The 26,339-nt window shown below is 37.1% G+C and overlaps 1 protein-coding gene across 1 annotated transcript in view; it reads left to right on the plus strand.

Moving 5' to 3' along the window:
• Window positions 1–26,339, plus strand: part of LOC129372664 (receptor-type tyrosine-protein phosphatase T-like) — a 292,638-nt gene that overhangs the window by 198,916 nt on the left and 67,383 nt on the right. The window contains 3 exon segments of the mRNA XM_055050081.1: window positions 7,256–7,285; window positions 17,949–18,109; window positions 25,486–25,560. Coding sequence (XP_054906056.1) covers window positions 7,256–7,285; window positions 17,949–18,109; window positions 25,486–25,560 — 266 coding nt within the window.

Below are 26,339 nucleotides of genomic sequence, written 5' to 3' on the forward strand. Positions count from 1 at the left end.
TCTAACAAATAAGATATAGATGGATGATTAAGCAGGGGGATATGTGGTAATATCTTTCCAAATGAAAGTGATGCTTCTTAAATATCTCCACCCACACTGTTCTGGGCTCTGAGACAATCCACTCTGAGCAAGCAGTTACCGCTGTGGATTTGTCTTCCTCTGATATAATCCTACTTTACATTTAAATTTACATACACCTCCTTACTTCAGCTTCACTACTGGATACTGAGCCTTGCTTTCTAAATATTACAGACAGAAACATAGACATTAGAAAAACTTGTTTCCACAGCTGTTGGTCCAAAATGGGAGAAAAATGAAGCTTCTTGAACGGCTTGTTTTGGTTTTTATCTAGATGTTCTGCTCTCTAAAATGTAGGAAAAAATTTTTTATTCTGCTGCCCTTTACAACTTTAGTGTGAGTTTATTAAGGGTTGAACATTTTCAGGTTTTCAGTTTGATGTCTGACCTTTGACTGGGCCTGGCTCACATTGTAACACTAGACTTTTCTAGAATATCTGAGATGATATTCCCGTTAATGACTAAGTTTAGATTAGGTTTGTTTTTGCCTCAAAAACAATTTTATTGGACACTGGAAAACACTATCGCCTACCAGCAAAACTATTGAAGCTCAAAATAGCATCTCAATGCTAAACATGTTGCACCAATGATAATGTCTGTGTTCACATTTCTAAAGGATTTTTTTCAAGCAGCTGATAGGTGTGCACACAGATCAGAAATGTAAATTGTGACTAAAATGAGTGCTACGACACATTTTAGGACACATTCTGGAGAAAGACAGAACAATTCATCAGCACACATTGTGTTTTACTTGCCATGTAATCTGCAAACCAATAGGCAGCTTGTTCAGAGATTCCAATCTTGAGAAGTATTTCTAAAAATAAATAGAATAATTAAAAATATTGTAAATCCAAGGCCTTAAACACCATTAAAAAGTTTCAGAGCAGCAGTAACAGTGATGTTTTGCTTTTTAAAGCCTGAATGAAGAGCTTAGCATGTTGTTTTATTCTGAAAAGTCTCTTATGTTGATCCTTGTCCAGTTTTTGAAATAGTTTCACCAGAATACGTAATCATAGGCCTTTAATTATTCATGAGTGAGGGTTTGCCTCCTATTAGCAATAGAAGAACAAATGGGAAGCTCCAAACTTTAGAAACATCTTTTTCAATGATGCTTAGATTCAAATTTAGGGCTCAGCAATTAAGTCAACATCTAGCGTTAAGAAAAATACAATCATATCCAGATTCTTTCACCCAAGAGATCAGAGAGACAGGTTTAAGATTGAAATAATCATCAATGTGGCAGCTACAATAAGTACATCATTAAACTTTTTTTTTTCTAACTTCGCTGTTCAATGAATTTGGTCTCTGAGTTAAGATAACAAAAATACTCAGTCTTAGTTTAAGTCTTAGGGATTTTATGCTGAATTTGTATTTTTTTTCCTAGATAAATTGGGCACATTAGCACTGCTGAGCTGCTAGCACTGCTGAGCTGGGCTTGACCCCCATTCTGGATGTGACACATGGCTGAATAATGCACTCTGCAGCTTGCTGAGATAAATGCTTCATCGTGCACTTAAAGCACTTTTAAAATAGCTGAGGGCTTGCCACAAATATTCACATTTTTGTACACCTTTCTCATTTAGTCCTTTATTTCTAGTTAAGAAATACTTTTTCTCAAAGTTATTCAAAATGCTTTGAGCGCCCAGAACCTTTTTTTTTTTTACCCATTTTTCAATTTCCAGAAGTGTGTGGACATTGAACCCAAGTTCCTCCACTGACAAACATTTTGATCATTGGATGTTTGGAAAAGGAACCATAATTGTTGGCATTAAAATTAATTACAGATTTTACTTAACATGTCATTCAGCTAACAAAGTGATGCAATGAAATTTAAGTTGCCTTTTGAGATTTTCTTTGAAATTATAAACATTTAATTTTTAATATCTGTTGGTTTAAGAAATACAATTTTCTTTTGGTTTTACGTTATCGCTAAAGCTGAAATATGCACAGTCCTTTATAAAGGTCTGAGTCTTGAGTTTTCAGTTTGTAGTGGTTGCCTGTCAATGTTGTCTGATTTGTACAACTACACTTTACTTTAACTAGGCCATTTAAATGGTGTCTGATCCAAAAATGCTTGTTGGAAGCTACTAAATCATAGTCAAAAGTCTTTTGTGTTTCCAAACTTACAACCTTCCCAATTCATGACAAAAAGCTTAACTTAATAACTTCAAACATTATTTTTGTAACAAACAAAATCCAGTTTTTGCCTAAAATGTTCTTATTTAACTTGAGCTTCGATGTACAGAGATCTGATGCGTTTGGGAGAAATTATTTTCTGGTGTTAGCAGAAGTTACTTGTGTTTCCATCAACGCTTTGCGGTGTAATGTTTTATCACCTACTTTTTCTGGATTGTCCATAACTTCAGGACAGATTCATTTGCAGTAAATGTGCCTTTAGAACATGGAAGTCATCAAGCGCTAAAATATCTAACATTAGAATGAAACGATATAGAATTGCAGAACTTCCCGAATATTGGAAGCAGAAAGGTTTGAAGGCATCACATTACACAGCAGAAAAATGTTTTCTGTCTAAAATACATTTTAGGAAATCTACAGAATACTACAAATTGATGCTCCCTATAGAAACATCTAGAAAGCAATTTTTCCAGTGAAGAAATGGTGAGAAATATCATGAGATCCAGTTGGTGCCAACAGCAAGCATCCAAATAATCCATGTGTGGATTTATTTCTTATCAGCAGGATTGGGGTTTAATCCAAGACCAGAGCCAAGAATCCAGATAGGGATCAAAAGACCAACACATTCCCACAACCCAGGAACAATTTGCTGATCTTTGGGTTTTCCAGCATAATATAGCACCATGTCACAAGGCTAATGCGATAACAAAACTGACTCATATATCAGACAAGCGGAGGAATCAGGAATCTCCCCAGATTTGAACCCGATGGAGAACCTGTGGTCAGTTCTTAAAAAGCTGATCGAATAGAAGAAGAATCAACGTTGGAAGTGTTGACTCTTCACATAACGTGATGTTAAATCTGCCAATATTGGAGCAGAACTATTTGTATTGAAAGCATATTCTTATCTAGTAGGTAAAATATTTCACATTCAGTTTAGTCATTGAAGTTTCCTTCATATTTTTCCAAGACATTCTTGACATATTCATGTAGCCTGAATATAACAGGTGAAACATCTGCAATCTGCACATGATGTTTGTGTTTACATGTTTTTCAGCTGATAGTATTCATATAGTATTCATATAAGCCCATGATAAACTGCAGCCATCCTATCAGTGTGGAAATTTGTTTGCAACAGAAGTCATCCATATATAAGAAAAGAACTGGAGTCAGCAATAGGGACGAAGTGTGTTTAAATGAAATCATCATAGCAAGAAAAACATAGAATGCTGTATGTAGATGGAGTGATTTCCATATGTCTCACAGCTCTGCTGTTTCTGTTTCTGCTTCAGTCTGTGGGCTTTGAATAGACCCACCGATTTATGGATGGCTGTTAGTGAAAGTTTGTGTCCAACATCCTGACACTGCAGTTAGAAAAGAAAATAATTCAGGGCCTCTTCACAGAACGCTGGAACAGGAAAGCATAAACATTTTGTTGCCTTTTGGCTTTTTGTTTACATGGCAACAGCATTTTGGTCGGACAAAAATGCAAAGGTTAAATAACGGACTTCAGAGATATTAGACACAATGTAAATCACGTCCATGTAAATGCAAACCACACATTTCCCAGTTTTCAGCAACAGCAACAATGGTGGCCCTCTGTGTTCTGCTGCATCTCTCCAGATTATTTCCCATTTTACAGTAAATATTTACGATATATTTAGCTAAATTAGAAGAAAATTACAATGCTGATATTCATGCACATAGATTTTCTTGGCATTTCATGCGAATCTCAAAAGGTGCTGCATCCCATAACGATCCCAACACAGCCCAGATTCTCAGCACATCCCGATGTGCTTGAACTCTACCAGGATGCAGGAATTAGTTCAAAGGTCACACTACTGCTGGTACTGGATTGCAGTCCTGACATGAGGTTGGGATGGTCAGCTGTGCTTCACATTTGTAACGACGGCAGCTTATAGATGCCTTCATGTTCCACCCAGGAGCCCTGAGATGGTTCAGAGGTTCTGGAGGTTTTGTTCATCCTGGAGGCCGTCAGGAAACCGTCACGCTCTGCTCAGTCTAATGAGGAATCCACTGCATTCCTAATGGACACATGACAAACTCACCATGACCCTGCTAAGATCATTCATGTGGTTTGGCTGATTTTATCGTATTTTTTTGTGTACTTATGCACAGACGGATACAACAAACTACTGGGTCCATTTCAGATAGGAGGATTAAAATAACTGACAATGAAGACATACATTTTTGAGATTTATATTCTTTGATCTCAACATTCAACATATTTCACAAAAAATTCTCCCAATTTTTTTAATTTATTAATAAACCTAATGTTCTCTGATGATATAAAGTCAGAAATTTGTAAAAAGAACAAGAAGTCCGTCAACAATTATTAATCAGACATTTTTAACAAAAATTATGGAAGTCTTCTCGGACTGAAGTGAAAAAATTAGAAAATACACATTGGAATATTAGAGAAAATATGAGTTATAATATCACAATTTATTCCCTTTGATTGTGAAATTTGACTTTTCTACAACAGGGAGTATCAGAATTTTTTTCATAGTAAATGTGTGAAGTTATTCTCAAAATATTTGAACTTTTTGGGCAATAATTACCTTTATTTCTCTGCAATGGCCTACAATAGTTTATGTACCTCTCTTTATTCTGCAAATTGATGCTAAAGTTGCAGTAAGAAAAAAAAAACTTTATTCATGTGCAAAGTGTATGATGGAGCACTAAAGAGAATAATTGCATCGTTAGAAAAATCTGATTCATTAAAGGAAAAAAATAGCCAAGGCAACTTGAGAAAGGAGACATTCTGGCTCTTTGACCTGTCTCTCAAAAGAACCAAGACTAGCATCAGATACACTGGAGCCCTCGCTTGCTTCATTTAAGGTCAGCACATATGATTCTTTAATGCAAAAAGGATTGGAAAAAACAGCTTTTATGGGAGATTAATGACTAAAATCTCGACCATCAAGAACACAAAGACAAATCTTAGAAAATGAGGACAACGGCTGAAGTATTTTTCTGTGGACTCATGAGACAAGAGCGGATCTTTAGGGAAGGTGTGTGTCCCGTTCCGTCTGCTATGCAACTAAGAGAGCATTTCAAAATGATGCCAGATGATGCCTGGACAGGTTGATGAATCCTCGGTTCCTGCTCTTTTGGACTCAGTCGACGTCCGGTCATCAGTGTGTGACCTTTGCCTTAAGCTGGACAATGATCCACAGCAGAGCACCAAGTCTCCTGCATAATGGCTGAAAAGTAATACAAAATTGAAGGAAGATTTGTGGTACAAAGTTTTTTTTTGCCACTGAAAATTTGTGATACAAACTTGAGCACAGTTTCGCCCATAGGAGCAACCTAACTCACACATCTTGAAACGAAGATGTACACCATCTGATTTTATATACTTAGTAAAATATCACACAGAAACAAACACGTTGCTACTGTCTCTCTGCCGAGCTGATATTTTATTTTATTTTTTTTACACTTTATTAATATTTATGGGCAGTTTTAACTGCTGTGGCTTTTACAGCCCGGCTCCAAGCGCGCTGCATTTTATTAATATCATAAGGACAATGTCAGCAGAGGCCCTAAAAGGGTTATGGTTATGACTGTGTGTGCATCTGCCATTTGAAAAGAGTGCAGTGTGAACAGTGGGTGGGTTGCAAATGTGTTTAAGTGCACGTCTGTTACATTGTGTGTGTTAGTGTGTGTAAAGGCTGTAGGAATTTAAATGCGTCAGCCTTTTCTTTTACTTTCTTCTTTGGCCATTTTCTTAAGTTTCAACTATTTTTTTTTTCCTTTCCAAAGAGAGAAAGAACAACCTGTAGTCGTAGACGGTTACCGTCGCATTAAGCAAGAACGCAGATACTGATCCTTTTAGTCCCTCCACCATCCAGAATCTGTGAAGTGTGAGTTTGTGTGTGTGTGTTTGTTCCAGGCGTTGGCATCTCATTGGACGGACGGTGCACGTTGGGGTGGGGAAGCCATTAAAAAGAAGCCAAAATACCGGCACATTTTTGCTTGAGACTAATTTTGTGCGGAGCAGTTCTTAAACCAAACCTACAGCATCAGTACAGCAACGACTTAAACCTGTCACTGATAAATCCTCCTCATTTCCATTTGTTCTCTGCATCCATTTCTCTCCTGTCTATCTCCACCCAGCCTTTCTCTCATCCCTGTCTGAACAAATCAGCCAGTTGGTGATGGAGGCCACAGCTGTGCCTGCAAAGGCCTTTTACTTGCATAACTAAAGCATACACACTACTAGATATGCAGTTCTTAAAATGAGATACCTTTTTAAATGCCAGTGTAGATTATCGGTCAAACAAGAGTTTAAGCTTAAGGTAATTAGTTGTTTTCTTTTGCTTTTTGAAGACGTTTCACTCCTCATATAAAACCTTCAGTTCTGAAGAAGTTTTTAGGATGAGACATAAAATATCTTGAAGAACCAAATATTTGAGTTGCTTTCTTCTTAAGCACTTAAGATATGCAATTTAAATTCTTTAATATATAACCTTGAGTGTTTAGAGGCATTCATTATGTCTTAAAGATTAAGATAAAGTGTGTAAAAATCCAACTACAACAATGATGTAGTGGTTTCATCACATCATTGGGCAGCAGCACTTTAAAAAGTTTCAAAATGGCCGTCAAACCCTTCCAAGATTGTTGGCCAACAACTCTCCTGTCTCTAAGCTCATCACAGCTTTTCTTAAGTTTAACAACAGAAAAGACTTTTCAAAGATAAACAAAATGAAAATTTAGTTTTTGTTTTGCATTTCAGCAATACAAAAAAACCTAACACAATGCAAATCATTTCAGATATTAACCTTGTTGTACGACTCAAAATTACCATAAATACAAAATATTCCAGATAATTGAACAGGGCCTGCAAAAAATATTTATTTAAATAAAGTAAGTAAATATGAGGACACAAAGAAACTAAATTTCTAGCTTGTGTAGGTTGACAGATTTATTTTTCACTCAAATCATGAACTAATCCAATGTGTTTGTCTTCTTCTGGGTTTTTGCTCTGTCATCATCGGCCTCACCTCACCATGCTTCAGAAGACATGCTTATTCCTACTCTTATTACCTGTAAGTAGAGAACTACTGCTTTCTCAGCCCATCGTACTTCGTTCTTTTCATTGAAATGTTTGTCCTGTTTAGCTTTCACCACACTTAACTTTTAAAATAATAATAATTGAGAGCATGGTTAAAAGATTCTCAGATTTTAGGACAAACATCTTTATTGCAAAATCACCTTTGAACATCAGTAAAACTATCATTTAGTTTTACATCTCATATTTAGTTTAATGTCTCAAAATCTATGTATTTGTTGTAGAAATCGAGAAGTTTATTCTCAGTATGTCAGGGTATTTAGTTGCACAGTTTACAATTTTGCAAGTTTGTGCAAAAGTAAGATCAAATGCATATTTCCATTTTTTGGAGGGAATCTGTGTGAGAAAATATACTTTCCCACTTTAGGGGGAGAAAAAACTCAAGTATCGTCAGATCAAAAAATCACATCCACTTGCTGACATTTCACTGAAGATTTCTGCATTTGCATGTATTTTTATTTTTACAGAACCTGCCTTTAGCTTAAGTTGCAGCATGTAAAGCACATTTTACATATATATTAAAAAAATTATTTGTCTAAATTGTCACCATGCAGTGACGGTGTTAACACATATGAGACACCTCCACCTCCTCCTGAGCTACTGTCTGCTCCAGACTCAAAGACAACCAATCAGAGCCAGGAGGAGGGTTTTAGCGCTGTCAATCACTCAAGTATGTGCTACTGGTGGAGAAACAACCGTTTTTCCACCATCGTTGGTGTAGTGAGCCTTCACTGCATCACACCACAGAGCAACAGGAGAGAGACAGAGGGAATGAGCAGCGCCACATGGAGGGTTATTGACAGCATTAAAACCCACCTCCTGCTCTGACTGGTTGTTTCTAGTTAGTACTGGGAGAAGGCAGAGGGTCTTCATATTTTTCACTACTTTCTCCTCCCATACTGTCTTGCATAGTGACTGTTTCAACAAATATTTAAAAATGTATTTATTTATAAAAGTTACATACTGCAGCTTTCTTTACTGTGCACTGGTAAAGAAAACCCCATTGGCCTGTAAAGGTATTTGCTTCAGTAAAAATACTCTAGAGACTTTGGATGGACCAATCCCCCCTGGGAACCAAACACAATGCTCTTTCCTTGAAACTAACCTTGAATTCTCACAGAAAACACTGAACCAAGTGGGTCAGGGCACAGAGAAAAACTATGGTCAATTTCCCTCTCACCAATTCAGCACGTATTATTTTGGCTATGCACTTAAATCACTGCGTGCTCATTTATTTCCTCCAAGAATCAAGGGCATGCATAGGCATAGATATCAGGAATATTTAGTGCCCAGTATTTTCAGGAGCACTTTCATTTATGTTGCTTGAAAGGGATTTTAGACCACTTTAAACAATATTTGTCAGCTTTGATGAAAATATAAGGAAATAACGACACGAAGTTTCCATTTCCCATAATATTTGAGAAATACTTCAACATCAGTTTTCTAAAATTCTTTGATCTAAATTCAGGACTACGTTAAAAACCTGAAACGTTTTTAGTACAAACTGTATTTTTGTTGCAGGCTAATGTATTTTACTTTTTGTTTGTCCAATAATTTGTTTATTATATGTAAAATATTTGTGATAATTTCCACCCATGCTGATGCATAAGGAAACATTTGAGTTCAGCTTCCTCTGGATCGCCTGCATGCCCTGCCTCTTAAAGAGTCTGACCCTAAAAGGTCGATGTAATTCACTCTTATCTTCTTCACCAAGTGGCCATTTCCTGCTTATTAACCACTTCTAATGAAGAGCTATTATAGCTGTCTTAAGGCATGCACAAGCACATAATGACACACTCACATACACGCACGCATACACACTTTCACGCTCTACCTGCGTGCACGTCTGCACTCTTCTGCCCTGAGCTCATCTGAAAATCCCTGCAGAGAATCTCTGCTTCTCAAAGCATCTTCAAAGGTCTGGAAACTCTTTAAATCTGGTGTGAGTCCTAACTAAGTGGAAAAATCATTGCCTGGCCAAACTTTCTCCTAAAACGGCTCCCCTAAGGCTCTTTGACAGCAGCTAAAGCTGCTCCTTTATAGAGAGAAACTGATGCATCTGGAGTGACAGCATTCAACAGATTTTAATTTAGGATTTTGACGCTCAGATTTAACTTTAACTACGTTTGGCAAACATATGCAGGTGATAACAACTTGTAATGCAAAGCAAGTTTCAACAGGGAGGATCATTTCAACCAAAACTATTACTATTATCAGCTTCACCCCAAAAGTCTTATGGATAACTTGGTTTTGCTGTATTCATCAATAGTTTATTGTTTTAAGCAACACAGGAGGATATAACTGCTTTTACTCAAATAGGATTAAAACTACAGTAAAATATATCTTCAAAACTCTAAGTTGTGCAAAAAGAAAAAAATCAATAAATTTAATAAGTTTAGTGTAATTCACAAAAGGAAAATCTGGCTATGTATACAGATCCATTCAATAACTCATAAGGTTTTTATCCCAGTAATTATGGTGAAAATGAAACTGGATTACATCAGAAAAGCGAGCTTAAAGAAAAGTATGTTTAATACCTGCTTAAAGGATGTCAATTTTTAGTCAGACAAATGAGCCTCATCAGAACAAATATTTAAATTTACAGAATATGACTGTATGTGGGGGAAAAAAACACATGATATCATGAAAGAAATATCATGTCTTCAAGCAAATTCTTACCACTGCAACAGAAGATAATCATGCTGCAGTGTTTACTTTTCTTTTATTTTTATTTCATCATTATTTTAACAAGAAGTCAATTTGTAAATAAGTTCAGCTCATTTATTAAAAGCAGCTGTTACACCATCAAACTAATTGCATAGCAAAAACACTTCTAGGAATCCATTGTCAAGTTAAATAAAGCAAAATTAATTTATTATGCTGTTAAATAAATCTACATGCAGGTGAAGAAACTTCCATTCACATCTACAAGGGTAGCCTGAGGAGCCATCATATGAGGGGGGGAATTTAAATGTGTCAGGCTGATGCATGCCTGCAGTGTGTGTGTGTGTGTGTGTGCGTGTGCGTGTGTGTCTGTGTGTAGCTCTCCATCTCGCCTCCCTTGTCTGGGTTGTGATACTCAGATGAAAGTTTGTTTGGGTTTCGCCTGCAGCCTCCTCTGGAGCTACCGCTGTCATCTTGAGGTGACTGACTGCCTGTCTGACTGCAGACTCTAGCAGGGGATGACTCCAGGTTATTTGAGTTATCCAGCTGCCAGCCGACTGGCTGAGGCCAGCCCCAGCATAATACAGGAGTTTCTGCCAATTCCTTGACAAGTGAAACAAATGTTGCTCCGCTTGTTTTACTGGACACCTCCGGGTCGGCCTGTGGATCCGCGGAGCACCGACTGAAATGAATGCAATCCCCTGTTCAGAATCATATTTTCTCTTTTGAAGAAACAGAGATGGTCAAGCTGCAGGTGAAATACTTTCACTTTTGATGAAGATCTGGTGAAAGAACCCCCACATTTCTAAGAAACTCCAAAAGAGACAGAATTTGCTCTGAGAGGAATAACAGCTCATCCCACATTACTCACAAAGAAAAGATATTTATCCTTGGTGCTTCTGTATTCAGGACAAAGTAACTTGGTTGCCACCATTTAAATAAAAATTAACATAAAGGACTTCAAATGAAATCTGTCCTGTCAAGTCATGATTTCTCTGATTAGCTTTGAATATTTTGAGTAAAGTTAACAACCAAGAGATTTTGTTTTGCTGATAATAAAGTAGAAACAGAACAATAGACACAGATTTCAATGGCCAAGCTTCTGGGACTAACGTTTGTTGCCACTCTTATGGTTGACATGTGCCGAGCATCAAGACCTGCTGTGTGAACATAAAAGTAATTGATGAGTATTGATAGCTTATTAATCTCTTGATGGGTTTTCAACCATCACTTTGTTCTGACTTGACCTGGACAAGAACGACAACTTAATATTTACTAGTAGGACTGACACAAAGGATTTGATTATTTTATTTCCAAACCAAATATCTGCACTGAGACTTCGGCGTCTCACCTGTTCTCTTCTGATTGGTCACCAAATTCAAGACTGTTGGCTTTAATTGAGCAAAGATCAATCATGTAGCTCTCAAACATAAATAATGTTAGAGTTTATATAGCAGTATAACTGGATTAAGTTTTAAATTGGTTACTTTCTAGAAGTCTAAAGATTTTTCCAGAATCATTGCATAATTGTATACAGTTTAGGGACAACTGCAGTTCATGAAATGCTTAAAACTGTTTAATAGATAAACATCAAGTATATCCTGATATGCATTATTTAGCACATTAGAAACCGGTTTGGATTTTACGGCAAACATCCATGGTTTTTCTTATCACCGTTCTTAGAGTTACTTCCAATAAGAGCCATGGAAAGCAAATGGCACTTTGTTAAAAAAAAATAATATTAGCTAAAATTAAATGGGGAACATAAAATATGTATTTCTTTATATCTTCACTGTAAATTAGAAAAATATAGACTTCTGTATTATCAATCAACTTATGATGGTTTAAAATTTTTCTGATGTCCTGTGCTGCCAGACAACCAAAAATATCATTAGTTTTCCTTACACTTGTCTCTGAACCAAGTTTTCCATTTTAGAATCTTGTTGACAAAAAGAAAATGCACACATCTTTGTCTGTAAGCCATTCATGCATTCAGAGGTAAGTTAAATCCACCTTGTTGTTCTGATGTTGCCATGTTTGCCCTGCTGGTTAATGTGAGTTTTATCAGTGTGAACTGTTGATGCAGCAGCTGGGTCAGGAAGCTGCAGACTGCTCCATTGGTTTAATATTGATGCATTATTCTAAAAAGAACTCGCTTCAAATTAAACAATCCCGAATCGTTGCGGTTCATCCTACGTCATTTCACCTATACAATTAAGCATAAAATAAGGAAGTCTCTTCATTCTGTAAATGAATAACCTTCAGTAATGAGTCTTTTTTTAATGGAAACACAGCTTTTGGGAAATGAACCCCTCAAGTGCTCCTGACGTCTCATACATCACATAAGAAACAATTAAAAGCTGATTTTTTTACCCGTTTCATGAGTACTTCTGCTCTGCTTCACTTCATTCCCTCCCATCTCGTGTCTCTGGGGACCAAAACTGCTCTTAAGCCACCGGAGGAACGGTGCAGCTTTCCCTCATGGTTTTGAACGTTCCCTCATCACACATCTCTCATTATCGACACATCAAACAGCCTGCAATTAGCGTCGCCGGGGGCGCACAAGTAACTCATGACTCTCGTAGGGCCGGCGCCCGGTGGGGTAACCTGAGCGTTAATGAACTGCCGCTGTGATATTCATTAAAGAAGGATTATGTCCCGTTCATTGCAAATTACAATACGAGGGATTTGTCATTTAAACGAGCCCATTATTGGGATAAATGTGTGATAGGAAGAAGTGCAGGGAAAGAATGGGAACGATAATGAGAAAGTCTTTCCCATAAAAGTTCTGAGACGTTGCCTGTTGCTTTTACCACTTCACTGATTATATACATTCTTCAGTTTTTTACGTTCTTTATTCTCTTTCTGGCCAATTTGCCTTTCTTCTTCTCCCTACTTTTTTAATGAAAGTGCAGTCAGATAGGCAGGAATAGTCCACTGTGAGTAGGTTTGGCCCCAATCATAGAGTAGGTTTTACGGTTCTCAAATATTGAGATTAACCTGATTTTATTAGAAGGAAGATATTTTGGAAGGTTTGTTTTCATTCTGTCAATGAAATATTCAGTATTTTTGTGTAAATGTTTATATTAAATCTTAAGTAGAATTGATTGATTAGTTTTACAGACTTTCTTCAGGTTGACTCTGACTACATTCACGCAGCCGGCAAAAATACGAGTCAAATGTGACACAAATCCACTTTTTTCAAAAACCTATATTCATTTTTTCATCGTACGGCCCAATTTCTAAGTTGATCAGATTTGTGCCATACTTCATAATGTGTTCAAAGAGTGGAGAATGTAACAGCTCAAGTTAGACTATCATAAGAGTGTTCTGTAGGAAAATTCAAAGAAAATGAAGGTGGTTTAAGACTTTTGCACAGTCATACATTTAATGAATAATCGCTTTGGTCCTACACAGACATTATTGCCAGTAGACAGAGGGCCGACGGATTGATAGGGATAAAGGAGATGTTTCTTCCAAAGCTGACCTCGTTTATTGCTTTCTGACCTTCGGAGGGATCAACAATATTGCGCTTGCATGCACACAGACACGCACACACACACACACACACACACACACACACACACACACACACACACACACACACACACACACACACACACACACACACACACACACACACACACACACACACACACACACACACCAGCGTTCACAATCATTTAAGCAGAACAAGCACCTCATAAAACCAAAAAGATCAGCAATGGAAAAAGTGCGCTGCAAGCACATTATTATATTCTCTCATAATACAGAGAAAAGCATCAGCGTGCGAGCAATCTCGCTGTTCAGACACACACGCACACACACACCCACCCACGCACGCACACACAAAAACACACACACCATATAAACATCTGCAAGTAAACAAGAATACACACGCCCACCATGGATGATTCTGCAGCTCATGATGTGGCAAAAGTTTAATTGTTTGTTCAGCAAAATTAAAGATATTAGTAATGAACTGATAGAAACAACCAGATCAGTTTATGATGTTTTGGACAAAAGTTGGAGAAATATTGGCAACTAACTGTTTGGAGTGAATGTGCATAATGCATCCCCTTTAATGCGCACACACCTCCACTAAGATTTGGTTTATTGTTCTTTAGCTGGCTGCAGAGGAAGTCTTCCTTCTCTCCGGATTTGGGGTTTCTGCCAATCAGCGCCGAATAAATTAATTCCAAATACAGTAGATATGTGAATTTTTGGCAAAAAATGTGGACTTACGCAGAGAAAAGAAAAATCTGGGAATAGTTAAATCTGTGGATACTGATCTGTGAGCATGCAGGGGTTATTAGAAAAACCTAATAACCCAGGAAACTCAGAATATTATTGAGTGATACATGTTATTGAAATTACCAAAGGGTTTTGACAATACACATCCATTCCGGTTTAAAATACAGCCACTGTAATCTTTCATTCACCTTCTCAATCTCTAAGGGAAGCCAGAAAGAAAACACAAGACAAAATTCTGTCTATGCTTTGTTTTAACTATTAAGCTTCTAGTATTCACTGAATAACTTGTAGAGTGGCTGTGAACCTTCATATTACTAAAGTTAGCAGAGGCTGCTCTTGAAAAGGAAGGTCTTATGTCTCAATCATGCCATGCAGTGCAAAATGCATTTGTCTTGCATTGGCCTTTTTGAACTGGCTTTGCAGAGACGGCTCATTCCATCAGAAACACATGCAACGAGGCGGCATCGTGATAAGTCACAGAGGAACACGCCAACTCACTGCCCAGCGTGGACCAGCAGCCCGACACAGCCGACACGTGCAACACTCAGAGGCGAAAAGACTGAATGTCCAGTACACACAGCTCTGAGGAGCTCAAATATTTGCCTCCAGAAGCACACAAGAATCAATGCTTATGCAAAAACTCAGTCCACTGTTTGTCATTTGACTCTTTCACCCTTAACGTCAGAAAAATGTGTTGATGTGCTGATAAAAATAAAGTTTAGCTATTTGTTGGATTAGTTCGGAGCAGCTAGGCTTTTTCGTAGACAGAGGACAGATTATATTTTATTTTTATTGATTCCTAAATTTTCTGCTTAAAATGTTTGTTTTTTTTTCAACTAAAAATCTAATTTTGCTGCTAAATTATTGAATAAATAGAGATATTTATTGTTTAAATCTGTTAGGATTTTCAGCCATCAGATTGGTTCAAAGTGCTTTCAAATGTTTCTTTAATGTGAATTTGAAAACATACTTTTCTTTAAAAAAATGTGGACTGTGGACTCTCACATTAGCATCGGTGCCATCTGTGCTGCTGCCACATGTTTAGCATTGAGATGCTAATTTAGACTTGAATATGTTCGCTGATAAAGTAACTCCTTTTAGAACAACTTGAACAAAATGTTATAGATTGTTTGTGCACAAATATACCAGTTACACTAAGCTAGTTTAAGGTCAATTAGTCCGTTAGCTACACAGATTGTCTGCACATCAGAATTCAGTCACAGACCTGTAAAGCTTTTCTCATTGCAAACAGAAACTAAAGTTTCACATGTTCTTCAGAATGATGACTTGGTGAACAATGGGACAGGGAAGCTGAGCGTCTGAACGTTCGTCTCTATCATATTAACTGCTTCCATTTTTCAGGGTTCAAGCTTCTTTTGGGCTTGTAGGTTTTTTTTCCCAATTTTTCCACTGTTAGTCGTCATTTAATATTTGAGTATTGAGTAAAACATCATGCAAACTCCAAAGAAAAACTTTGAAATGCCTTCAGAAAGTATAAAGAGCTATTCAACAAGACTAAAAGAAGCTAATCATGTCACTCCCTTGAAATTAAACTTATAAAGAGCTTCTGTTGGGTCGCACTTCACCGCAGTACTGTAAATAGATATTGAAAGATGATGAAGAAAATATTATGGCTTCCTATTCATTGGTTTCACATTTCAAATTAACTCACAGCAAAGGCCAAACTGCATTTCTATCTCCATGTTTATGATTAGATTTTTAAAAGTTTGCCTTTTGCAAGACATGATGTGCAATTTGAAGGAGGATTTGGGTAAAAAATAGTTCATGCTGGTCAAAGAATACTCAATAAACTCACTGAGATCAGTTTTTATTTTTTCCACAGCCTCACTCATGGCAAAGAAACCAGCTAATTACTTCATGACGGCACTGAAGTTTTGTCACGAGTTAAAGATTTTACATTGCATTCCACATAACTTTATTTCATCAACACACAAATTACAAAAGAAAACCTGCCAAACGTATTTTACTGATGGCCATGCGGGTTTCTCATGGAGTCGTAAGTTTGGAAATGTGCAAAAGATTTGAGTCCAAGCGATGAGTCAAACTGCAGAACAAAACAGGACAGGCAGTTCATTTACATGGCTGGCTCAGAGCTTTCTGAAGAAGCAACGTTCTTTTAAGATGAAGTGCACTAATTATCACTTCCAGCATCAAAAGTATTTCTGACTTTTCAAGAAAATTCACACAAGACGAGATGAATTTTGTTGTGAGTCCAGTTTGCAGGGTTCAACTTTGATGTCTGATTTCCTTCGTGGTTTCTAAACCTGAAGCATCATCAGACTCTGTAACATGTTCATCAGTAAGCAGCTAACAGATGGGACAAGCAAGCATGAGGGGAAAGCAATATCTAGGTTTAGATGCTGTACTAAATACAATATGAATGTCATACCGACCAGTCAGTGTTTTTACCTAAAAAATCTCATTCTCATAGTAATACTATCATTTGGCAATTTCAGGCTTGGTGTCCTATCCAAGTATGACTGATCATGTGTTTAGAGAACCTGGAACATATTTACTTAAAGACGTTTATTGTTTTTCAGCTTCAAAGAACAATAGTTTACTGTGGTCACCTTTCAGCAGTAAATCACATCGTCTTTCCATTTTTGTGCTAATTGCCTTAAAGAACGCAAAATAATCACTGCTTTCATGACTAATTATGAGACCCAACAATGGGATTGTTTGTTTGCAAACAAGATTTATGTAAGCAAAACCATCAACAATTTATGTAATCGTGGTTCCATAATTTAATCTATATAACGGGATTTAAATCGTTAGCGACTAAACTGGAGGAAAGATGGGGAATCATCACGTTTGAGGAAGAAATGTGGTGGGAAAATAATTCTAAATAGTCACGGAAAGTTTGGTGAATTCAAATGGAAGATGGCCAAAGCAGAACCCAAAGCTGTGTTTATTACTGAAAGTCAGAGCGTTTCCACATGCAATGTGAAGGAACTCGAGGGATTTGTCACAGCTTCTGAAATTAGACTTTATTTTTGTCAGGAATAAACAAAACGTGTGTTAATCTCTGTGATGTGAAAATCTGGTGGGGACGAGATGACAGGTGTAAGCGTTCAACTTCAAAAAGTAAATTTAGGAGTGGCATCTCATTTAAACCCTAAAACTTTGTCATTATAACGAGATGTAAAGCCTGCTAAAATGATATTTAAATCTCATTAAATCCAAAATATATCTCTTTTAAATAAGAGAGGTTGGAACAGTAAAACATCAATACTTCTTGGGATTTTTAAATGTCATCTAGAAGAAACAGCGTGAGAAGGAGGATCATAGTGAGTCTCTTTATGCCCTTTAACGAGTCTTAATCAGAGGAACATAAAATAATATCTCCTTATAACAAGAAACTCATTTTTACAAAGAGATTATAAAGAGATTTTGTCGTTCATCGAGAAACTCGCGTTATAACGACATTTTGCTTCTCAATTTTTTTTTTCCAAACTCTTGCAGTTTAACTCTGACAGTTAAACTCTGCACCTGTTTACATGCTGTTGAATTTAAAGATGGCCTATTCAAGTCGACGGATCCTTTATTAAATGCATGGCAGTATCCATATCTTATGGATTCATTCTGTGCTCAATTCACTCGTCAAATTATCAAACTTTGTGTATAAATATAACTTACCATAATTCACAAACTTGTATTCATGTCCTTTGGTTAGATGTTTTCCATGTTTGTTTGGCTTTTAGGAAGTTGGCCAAAAAGCAGAAGGAAACTGCGAGCAGCTCCACCCAGCAGAGGGAGATGGGTCCGGTCACCACGGCTGATAAGAGCACCACTAAAGTGAGCACCTTGCACAAAGACGACCCGTTCTCCACGTCCAGCCCAGACCTCAACGGCTTCAGTGAGTAAAACTCATCTGCACTTCTGCTCTAGATGAAATTGATCAAGATTCACACTTCCTGGCAGCATTGACAACGTCTGGAGAACTTTATCCGTAAATTATTCCAGAAACCTTAAGAAGAAAAGGAATGCACTTCCAGTACAGATATCTGAGAGAAAGCATCAGTCGATCCAATACAGAGAAGCAGCACTGAATTAACATATTTATGTTTTTAAACACAGACACAAATGTATTGAATTACAAATTCATTTGGCCAGTACAGTACTCTTACTTACACCAATAGCGTCTCAAGCTTGGTCATGGAAAAATAACCCAAATTTAATTTCCTCAATCAGTGAAATTGACAGCCAAAAATAACAGCTTCACAACGTTGGTGAATGTAAAATATAGAGATCTTCTTCCAAATGGTCCTGAAAGTATAATTAATTAATCACAAAATTAGTTCTAAATATAATGTAAAATAAACATTGAAGCATTTCATTACTTAGAGGACAAGGCATAGAATTAGACTGAATAGATCTGCCTTTATTCATCTGAAACTGATTTTTTTCAGTATTAAGACCAATAGAGATATTAATATCAGATCAATATTAATCAAAGAAAAAAGCAGAGCTTCCTATGTTCATGTCCCTCTATTGGCTGCTTCAAATGAGACGTTTTGACTAAAAATAAAACTGTAACTTTCGTCAATCTTCCATCTTACCTTGTGCTTCTTTTGGGGATAACTGACCCTCCCTCTCGCAGATCGCATCTTGTAAAAGAACGAACTGCATTTTTTTATTTTTCTTCTTAAAATTACTCATATTTGTGTGTCTGGTATAATTAGACAGTTGGTCTCAGGTGGGCATTTTTCTCTTGTAAATGTCACGCTGGCCTTTAGGGGAACTTGGCTTTTGAGAGCTACAGGTTCAATTTAATGCTGGTCATAACTGCCTGCACTCTTCTTCTTAACTCTCCCTACTGATGTACAAAAATTGTTCCTGCACTGAAAACTGCAGACTGAGTGGAGTTACATTTGTTGCACTTTGAACATTCAGGTTAAATTCATTCATCTCCGCCTATACACTACAGTGCATTGTGTTGTATAAACTTATTTGGACATTTTTAATTAACTTTTTGATCATTATTTTTAATGCTGGGTAAATCTTTTTGTTATCAATGTAAATGTAAAAATCAGAAGGATGTTTTAAGACAGACTTTTTGTTGGTCCTTGCTGTTCATTTATATTTGCTAATAATTCCCTGATTTCTTCACAGAACAGTTCGGTTTACTTCGGCCCTGTTTAGTCCGCTCTCATCAAACTGTAGATGTTTGCAAAGAAAGTCCAGTTCATTTCAAAAAGTGTGAATGTGCAGCTGAACTCTGGTCCTCATAAAATTGTCTGAGACTGTTTGCTGTTTGAAAAGCAAAAGCAGGACAGCAGACAGTAGATGACTACAACACAGTGCATTCTGGGTAATCACCATCAAAACAAACATGAGTCCAGCTCTGTCAGAAGAAATGGCTCGTTGTTTTTTTTTTTAACCAAAGATCTAAAATCCTCCAACTTGTAAAATCTGACAAAGCTCCATTTTTACCATCAGTGTCTTCAGAAGTTTTTATGATTTTTTTTTATTTTTATTTTTTTGTGTGTGTGTTGTTGTTGGTGCAGCGCCATCAAAGGCGGACGGGGAAGATTGTTTGACACAATGCAGTGTGAAAGAAAACTGCAGCAGCTGAAATCGTTACTGTTTGATTCTCAAACTGAGCCTCCCGACTGTGAAAACACCCCCACATTAAATTAAGTTTAATTATTATGTGACGTTTGAAGGAATTTGGTGGGCTGTACTAAATACAAATGCATAATGTACTCAGCGCATTACTGTTTGTGAAATGTTAGGAAATTTTGTACCATAAGAACTACTTATTGGTCAATCACAAACTAAAAAAATACGGCAACTGCATGAAGTTAAAAGTTACCCATAACAATGTCACAAATTAGTGACCTCCTATCTGTAATTCAGCTTTGGTAGTATTTTTTCTGAAATGGACAAACATTTACTTGCATGCAGCATACTCTGCCAGGCTCGGTCCTAATGAGACTGAAAGCGCTGACACAGAGAGGGGACCCAGTAATATTTCTGCAAGGAGTCTCACAGGGCAAATAACCTTTTTGTGTTATTGCATTCTCACCCAGTCACCAGCTATCTTCACAGGACATTGCTGTCAAAGCAGATTTCTCTTGGTATGCAGGTACACTCCTGACTCGAGTAAAGCCTGACTGCTTTTTGGTGAACATTAGCATACAGTGGTAGTTTGCATAAGGCGAGAGGAATTTTATCACCAAGCAGGAGAAAATATGTTTGTTTGGATGTATTAGAAGTGTGGGACAGAGATGAAGAATGCAAGAAGTGATGGAGGAAAGGGAGGATAATACAGAGAGGAAACACAACCCACAGCGGGGAAGTGATGTCATCATATGTACAGAAAATGGAAAATAAATGACAGCAGGGTGCCGACCCACCGCTTTCCTACACAATCCTGCTTGATTCTCATCGCCCTTCAGTCTTCTGTCTGTGTTTCTTCCATTGGGCTTGATTTTTGTTGTTGAATTTCAGTGGACAGAAGAAGAGACTTGCAGCTTTGAGAATTTTGCAAACCATTATGAAATGCTAAATAAAAACAGAACAATAGTTTTAGCCAGCCATGTTGTCGCTTACGTCCTACATTTTAAACTTACATCCCAACATTTTTACAACTGACCAGTTGCGTCCCCACAGTGGGATTCACTGTCCGTTGTAAAAGGTTTGTTAGTAGAAGACATTTCTGGGTAGTCAGTCAAATAATACGCAAATATAGCTAATTAAGAAAGCTTGTTAAATTTCTTAATATGCCAAGGAGATTTTTTTGCTCATATTCTGTCTTTAGTTCTTTAAAGTGATTTCAAAGAATTATTTGTAACTTAATATTCTATATGCACTAATTAAGTAATAAGCTGAACATTTTTATTACTAATTCGATTTTTTTGAGGGAAACATTTTTTTAAACAGATGTTGCATTTTTTTGTGCAAAAAGTCCATCTCAAAAATAAAATGTTTAAGTATATTAATTTATGGTTTTGATCTTGGCTTGCTTAGAACATGCAACAGTTTGTGGATCTTTAATTTTAAGGAGAAAAAAAACATGGACTGGTTACAAGAACAGAAATTCAGCTGCCAAATGAGCACAAAGTGTTGTTCACCAAAGAAAACAAAATAAGAGGCATTCAGGTAGAAAAGATTCACAGAATCTGCTTCTAAGAAAAGCAGATCTGTCAGTTTGTAAAACCTAAAAGAACACCGGTACATTTCTGTGTGCTTGGCAAGAACAGCTGAACGGTGAGTTATTTCTGAGATCCAAAGGTGCAACCAGGACTGAGTGTACTTGAGAATATCAACGTCCCAAAACTTCAAATATTATTTCATTTTTTCCAAGAACTTAATTATTTTCGCATTGATGCATTCAGAAAAATAAAAATTGCATCTGAGAAAATTTCAAAGAAGCTAAATATCCACCTTTATAAAGGTAGAAATGAATAAAAAGAAGATGAATATTTGTTCTAAGACAAATGTTTGCGGCTTACTGCTTTATATTATATTTTCAGGCTTCTGTAGCAATGAAACGTGATGGTGAATTGAGACATTTAAACCTTTAAAGCCTCAGATGAAAATTTCATTGTAACTTATTAGTTGAAGACCAGCAGTAGATCACCAGCTTTAGATCTAAACGACTGATTTACATAACCACATCCATGAGCAGGAAGAAAAAAACTTTCTGTTCAAGTTGCTGTTTTACAGCAAAATGCTTCATTTACAGTAAACGCTGATTAATTGAAACATTTTGTTCCACTATTTTCAAATAAACTCATTTTGCATCTACGGCTGTAACAGGGACAGAATGTTGATATTAAGAGGGACATTTATTTAAAAATAAATGAACAAAATATAATGAGTTGACTCTAAAGTAAAGGATGAAATGATGAGACGGAGGATCTGGTGACTGATAGCAGCTGGAATCAACGTCTTTCTGCACAGCTGTCTACAAAAACATTATTTAAAAAAAGAATTATAATGAAATCCACTCCACTTAATTAGACTTAGACTTAGACTTGACTTTATTGATCCCTTGGGAAGACTCCCTCAGGAAATTATAGTTGCCAGCAGCTCACAGGCAAAAATGTGGCACACAGTAAGCATACGCAAAAGAATACAAAAAAATACAAATTAAATACAAGGTACACAGTAAATATAATAAGAATATAAATACAAAACAAAGAATATAAATACAACACAAAAGGAAATTATAGCAATTTGGTGGATAGATTGACCAGTGAGTGATATGGTATTGCACTGTATGGTTTGGCCTGATAAATATGGAGTTAACATTTGTAGAAAAACTACTCCTTCTTCCCTCTGTCCTGTGTCACCTCCGACCCCCAGTGAGGAGTTGTACAGTCTGAAGGCGTGGGGGACAAAGGAGTTCTTGAATCTATTGGTCCGGCACTTGGGAAGCAGCAGTCTGTCACTGAACAGGCTCCTCTGGCTGCTGATGACGGCGTGTAGAGGGTGGCTGCTATCGTCCATGATGTCCAGCAGTTTGTTCAGTGTCCTCGCCTCTGCCACCGTCACCAGAGAGTCCAGCTTCATGCCGACCACAGAGCCGGCACGCCTGATCAGTTTGTCCAGTCTGGACGTGTCCTTCTTGGATGTGCTGCCTCCCCAGCACACCACGGTGTAGAAGAGGACACTGGCGATCACTGACTGGTAGAACATCCACAGCAGTTTGCTGCAGATGTTAAAGGACCGCAGTCTCCTCAGGAAGTACATCCTGCTCTGCACCTTCCCGTACAGGTGGCTGGTGTGTTTTGACCAATCCAGTTTACTGTCCAGCCACAGCCCGAGGTACTTGTAGGAGTCCACGACCTCAACCTCCGTTCCCTCTAGTACGACTGGTCTCGGCTTTGGTCTGGACCTCCCAAAGTCTATAACCAGCTCCTTCGTCTTAGAGGTGTTGAGTTCCAGGTGGTTTGTGTGGCACCAGAGAGCAAAGTCCCTCACCAGACAGCGATATTCCTCCTCTCCGTCGTCCCTGATACATCCGACTATGGCTGTGTCATCAGCATACTTCTGTATGTGACACAGCTCCGAGTTGTAGTGGAAGTCAGAGGAGTACAGGGTGAAGAGAAGAGGGGCCAGCACTGTGCCCTGAGGGGCTCCTGTGCTGCTGACCACAGTGTCAGACACGGTCAGATCAAATTAGATTTACATGAAAAGTCTATCTTAATGAAATTCAGTATTTTATTTGTAAAAAAACGGTTAAACTGCTCTGACTGATTATTAAGAGGTACTTCAGTCAAATATGTTCTGTAACGATTTGAATAGAATAAAAGCACGAGTAAGACAAGTATGAAAAACCCCAACTGTGGCTAAAATTGAGAACCATTGATCTAATTAACTAGTATATCTAAGTATATCTGAAATAGCAGGTATGAAGGATAAATGTGTAAACTGCTAGCTGTCAGAGCTTATTAAGTTTATTTAGTGTGTAATATGCTCCAGTTAGTCTCCCACCACTACTCATTTTAACTTATTGAACATGTGCCTGTGTCTGTCTGATATTATTTATTTATAGAGCCCTACAGTAGTTTCTGGGTGTCTAGAAGAGATTGTGTATGTGCAGGAATAAGGTATCATTGGTCACAGTTAAAGGAAGGAATTTCTCATAATGAACCACATATATAAAATGTGTTGTGTCCACCTAAAGGTCCCCACTTCGCTCTGAAAACTGTCTTCCATTGGGATGAACTTGTGCAAATGTTCGCTTCAAGCTACTTATTGTTTTCCCACCAAAGCAACGTTGGCTCCTGTACTGATCAAAATGGAAGATTGTTAAAGTGAGTCACTCACCGTTTGCTGTTTTTCTAAATATTTGCTAAATGATGGCTTTCTGAAGTCCAGGAGTTTAAGTCAAAATTGTGTGTCTTGTTGAAATAATCTGTCAGTAGAACTAATGGTTTTGAATCAATATTAAGGAGATATTGACTTGCAACAAGCTGCTGTATCTTGTAGAAACATTTGTTGTCAGTTAGTTTTGTCTTAATTTCAGTGTAATAATATATTTGCGCTGGAGACTACACCCAAGAGTTTATGTCTTTGCAGCTTATTTTCTTTTGAGTTTTAGTGACAATCACTTTGTTTGGGACAGGCATGGATTTTCATTTTCTTCAGCCTGTTATTTTACAAGTCACTATTTTGTGAATAAATAGAGAACATTGTAAATAACGTATAATGGATACTATTTTGTTCTCATTTAAAGCATAATATACCTGGCCATAAATGCAAGTTACAAAATGTTTCTTAAGCAAGTAAGCTAATAAAAGCAGAGCTCTATGCAGACTGACTTTCACAGTGACTAAACAGCTTTGGGAGGTTTTGCTATTGACAAGTTATCTGGTACTTGAGCTGCATCAATGATCCCTAATGAGGGATCTAATGTCTTTAGGGATAACTGCAATGCATGGTGTTAACAAGCTTCTGGAAAAGTCCACCGATTTAATGATGGTGTCGCCTCAACCGCTCTGTCATTATTACTGCAGCTCTTTGGGAGATTTGTCACTTGACCTTTAACACGCTGCATGTCTCTTTGGGTAACAGATTGAGTCATGGCGTTGACCTTCTTGGATATTTTTCTGGTATCTTTTACTGAACAATGTGACACTTAATGATGATTTTTGTACTTGTGGTTTGATTTCATTTTCTTTTTTAGAACTAATCAAAGGTTGATCCACACCCCATATGTTGCTTTTCATAGATGTGTAAATTATTTCAAGTTTCACCAAACTGAAGTTCTGGCTCCTTGTATTCAAATCCAATTTTTAAAATATATGTTTAACATTCCCGATTTTACAGTTTTACTCTCATTCATTCTTTGACGAGTTAAAATTATTGACCCACACTGAGAAACACATCAGATTTAAGCGTACGCCATTGGCCTGTAATCACTGTTGTGCTTCCAAATTCAATACTGGTTGCATCATAGATGCCATTAATGCTATCGAACTGCTCCACTTGCTGCTGAAAATTGATCTGCTTTTGTTGATGTTTTTATTGTTAATTGTCTCTGAAAATCGACTGTTGATTTTTACATAAGGTCACTCTGGTATGAAACTCTTTTGGGACTTTTTCAACTGATTCTCTCCTTTTTTCTATTTCTACCTCATCTTAAATTTTCCGTCTTCTTTCATGTCTTTATTTTGGCCTCTGCTGCACATCGTTCACCCCCATCTCTGCTTTTCCCCACTTTTTAAAATAATTTTCATCGTCCTCACTGACATATTTACTCTTACCTCTCTTCTCCACAGCCTCCCCCCCCCTGCTCCTTCTCTGTGCAGGGAAGCAAAACACTGCAGAGCAAATCCTTGCTGAATTCCTACTACTCAGGTAAACTCAGACGTTTTATTTTTGCATAGTTCTAATCTTTGTAGATCCTTAGGCAACAATTTATGTGTTGATTTGTTGTTTTTTAATGCAAGTTGGAGGAGGGAGGAGTCAAATACAAATACAGTGACATTTAAAAGCTACCTTCACATAATTGTATATTTGCACAAAATCTGTACCAATTATGTCCAAGTAGATTTAGATGCACCCTGCTCACAAACAATCATATTTCATATATTATGTGGCATATTCACCTTAACTTGTACAAACACTCCGAAGAGTTTTCTGAAGCCTTTTGGAGAATATAAAACCTTTCTCCAAAAGGCTTTTGGCTTGTACATGTGGGCAGCTGCACATTTCAGCTCAACTTGAATGAGAATAAGCGCTGTTGCAGAAATCCTTCTAAAGCTGGCAAAGAGAAACTACCAGCTGTAGTTAATTATGAATATTAATTTTGTTCTTGTTGAGCTAAAACATGTTTTAGCTTTACAAAATACGTTTTGTAAAGCAGAACCTTTTTGCACTTATAAAAAAATTCAGTGACTATTTTTACAGGTACGTTTCAGAAAATGTAAATGTAAGGAAAAGTTCAATAGTTTCTGTCACTCTTCAGAAGCCTAACATTTCTGGCTTTTGAAATCTGATCTTATGTAATATTTTGATTGTGTGAGTCATTGAACTTTGGGTTTTCATATATCTGTAATCCATGTTCTTTAAAATTGTCACTATTTATAATGGATGTGCATGTGACTTTCACTATCTAAATGAATGACAAAACATAT

Source organism: Poeciliopsis prolifica, unplaced genomic scaffold (assembly GCF_027474105.1).
Source record: "Poeciliopsis prolifica strain line A6 unplaced genomic scaffold, Auburn_PproV2 SCAFFOLD030, whole genome shotgun sequence".
Lineage (NCBI taxonomy): Eukaryota > Metazoa > Chordata > Actinopteri > Cyprinodontiformes > Poeciliidae > Poeciliopsis > Poeciliopsis prolifica.